Source organism: Monoraphidium neglectum (assembly GCF_000611645.1).
Source record: "Monoraphidium neglectum strain SAG 48.87 unplaced genomic scaffold scaffold03027, whole genome shotgun sequence".
Lineage (NCBI taxonomy): Eukaryota > Viridiplantae > Chlorophyta > Chlorophyceae > Sphaeropleales > Selenastraceae > Monoraphidium > Monoraphidium neglectum.
Window position 1 is genome coordinate 3,065 of NW_014010601.1, and position 1,893 is coordinate 4,957.

The 1,893-nt window shown below is 68.8% G+C and overlaps 1 protein-coding gene across 1 annotated transcript in view; it reads left to right on the top strand.

Annotated features, from left to right (window-relative positions):
• Window positions 1–1,656, top strand: part of MNEG_12037 (hypothetical protein) — a gene marked incomplete at both ends in the record, with an annotated part of 2,802 nt that extends 1,146 nt beyond the window's left edge. The window contains 3 exons of the mRNA XM_014039490.1: window positions 21–356; window positions 737–795; window positions 1,440–1,656. Coding sequence (XP_013894944.1) covers window positions 21–356; window positions 737–795; window positions 1,440–1,656 — 612 coding nt within the window. The remainder of the gene's footprint in view (window positions 1–20; window positions 357–736; window positions 796–1,439) is intronic.
• Between the last annotated feature and the right edge of the window lie 237 nt (window positions 1,657–1,893).

The window sequence follows — 1,893 nt, forward strand, 5'->3', positions numbered from 1 at the left end:
ACACAAACCAACGATGCCAGATCCGCGTGACCGACATCATATCCAACACCTATTACGCCCGCATCCACCTCGGCCGCGTCTCCGGCGCCCCCGGCGCCCCGCCGACCGACGAGGTGGACGTCGACGCGCGCCCCTCAGACGCCATCAACCTGGCGGTACGCTTCGGCGCCCCCATGTACTGCTCCAAGAAGATAGCTGAGGCCGCGTCGATCCCGCCTGCGGAGCAGCTTGGCGCGGCGGCGGCGGCGGCGGCGGCGCTGGCGGCGGGGGCGGCGCGGGGCGGGCGGGGGCTGGAGAGCAACGCGGAGATCGTGAGGAGCGTGAGGGAGGCGCTGTCGTCCTATGACGACCCCACGGTGGGCCGCGGCCGCGGGGCTGGGGGATGGGTGGCGGAGGGACAAGACGGCCCTTTGGGTCGTGAGGGGTGATGGCTGGACAAAGTGCCCTATCGGGGCAGCTGCGCATTCTGGATGCGTCACGAGGGGGAGGGCATGACGCCCCCATGATGCCATTGGGGTGTGCAGCTTAAGCGGCGGCGGAGGGTGCAGCGCGCGCGCCCGCGCTATGCAGGGCGCAGGCGCAGGGTTGTGGGGCCGGCCCGGCGCCTTGCCGCCCACTGGCGTTTTGCTCTGCCACCTGCAGGGCCCCTGCCCATGTGCAAGCGGTGCAGCTGACGCCCACCAAACCCTGCCTGTCCGCACATCACCTTCCCTTGGCGCACCCCAACCCCCATCAGGTGATGTACCAGCTGCAAAAAGAGTTGGCGATCAAGGAGGAGCGGTTTGAGGACGCACGGTGAGCAGTCCAATCCAGTGCCCAGGGGTGTGTGGGGCAGCTCAGACCCCAGGGCGCATGCGGCCATTGACACCGAGGCGGGGCAGCCCACACAGCACGCGGTCACCCAGCGGGCTGAGCTACTGCAGGGCGGGGGCCTGGCGGTCGCTCGGCTTGTCTTGTGCTCTGTTGCGCCCGCCGGCTGCTCTGCAGCTGCGTGCGCCCGCATGCTTGTGGGCCAAAGCTGCATCCTAGCGCAGGCGCCTTGCGGAGTACCAACCCGCTTGCTCCTGAGTCTGCACCCATCCGTTTCATGCCGATGTCAGTGGGCACCGTCCCTCCCCACCGTCACCCGCGACTGCATGCACTCTCACACCCACCCACCCCCTCCGCACCTTGCCCCTGCACCTCGTCGTCTTCCTTTCCCCAACTCCTCACCCTCTCACGCCCTTCCCGTAACCTGCACCCACCCTTACTTGGCACCCGTGGCTGTCTTTCTCCCTTCCCGTAACCTGCACCCACCCTTACTTGGCACCCGTGGCTGTCTTTCTCTAACCCGTACCCATCACACTGTGACCCTTGCCCTCATCGGTCACCCGCCACTGGTCACTTGACAACGCAATCCCCCCGTCCATCACCCGTCACCCGTCACCCGTCACCCCCAGGGCCTTCCACGAGCACATCGTCCACGAGATGACTCACAACCGCCTGCTGCGCATGGTGGTGGCCATGGAGACAGCATTGGCCGATGGACGGTACGACGAGGCCGCCAAGCTGCGGGACGAATACCGCCGCGTGATTACTGAGGAGGCGCTGCACGCACACAAGAGCTCGGGCGGCGGCAGCGGCGGCGCCGCGCAGGGCAAGGAGGAGCAGCGCTAGCCGCAGCATGGCGCAGCGGCACGGCGCCCGTGCGGCGCGCGCGGCCGGGCCGGCTGCGGCGCTGTTGGGCGGAGAGGGCTCCGGATTTTCGTGCGCTCGGGGCGCGCGCAGCCTCGCTTCTTGCCGCTGGCAATGCGGCTCAGAGGCGGGCGCCGGCGCGAGCGGCTCGGCCCGCGGCCGCCCGCCCTGCGATTTTGGCGCGATCGGGCGAGCTGCGTTGTTGTGGGCGTTTTTGCG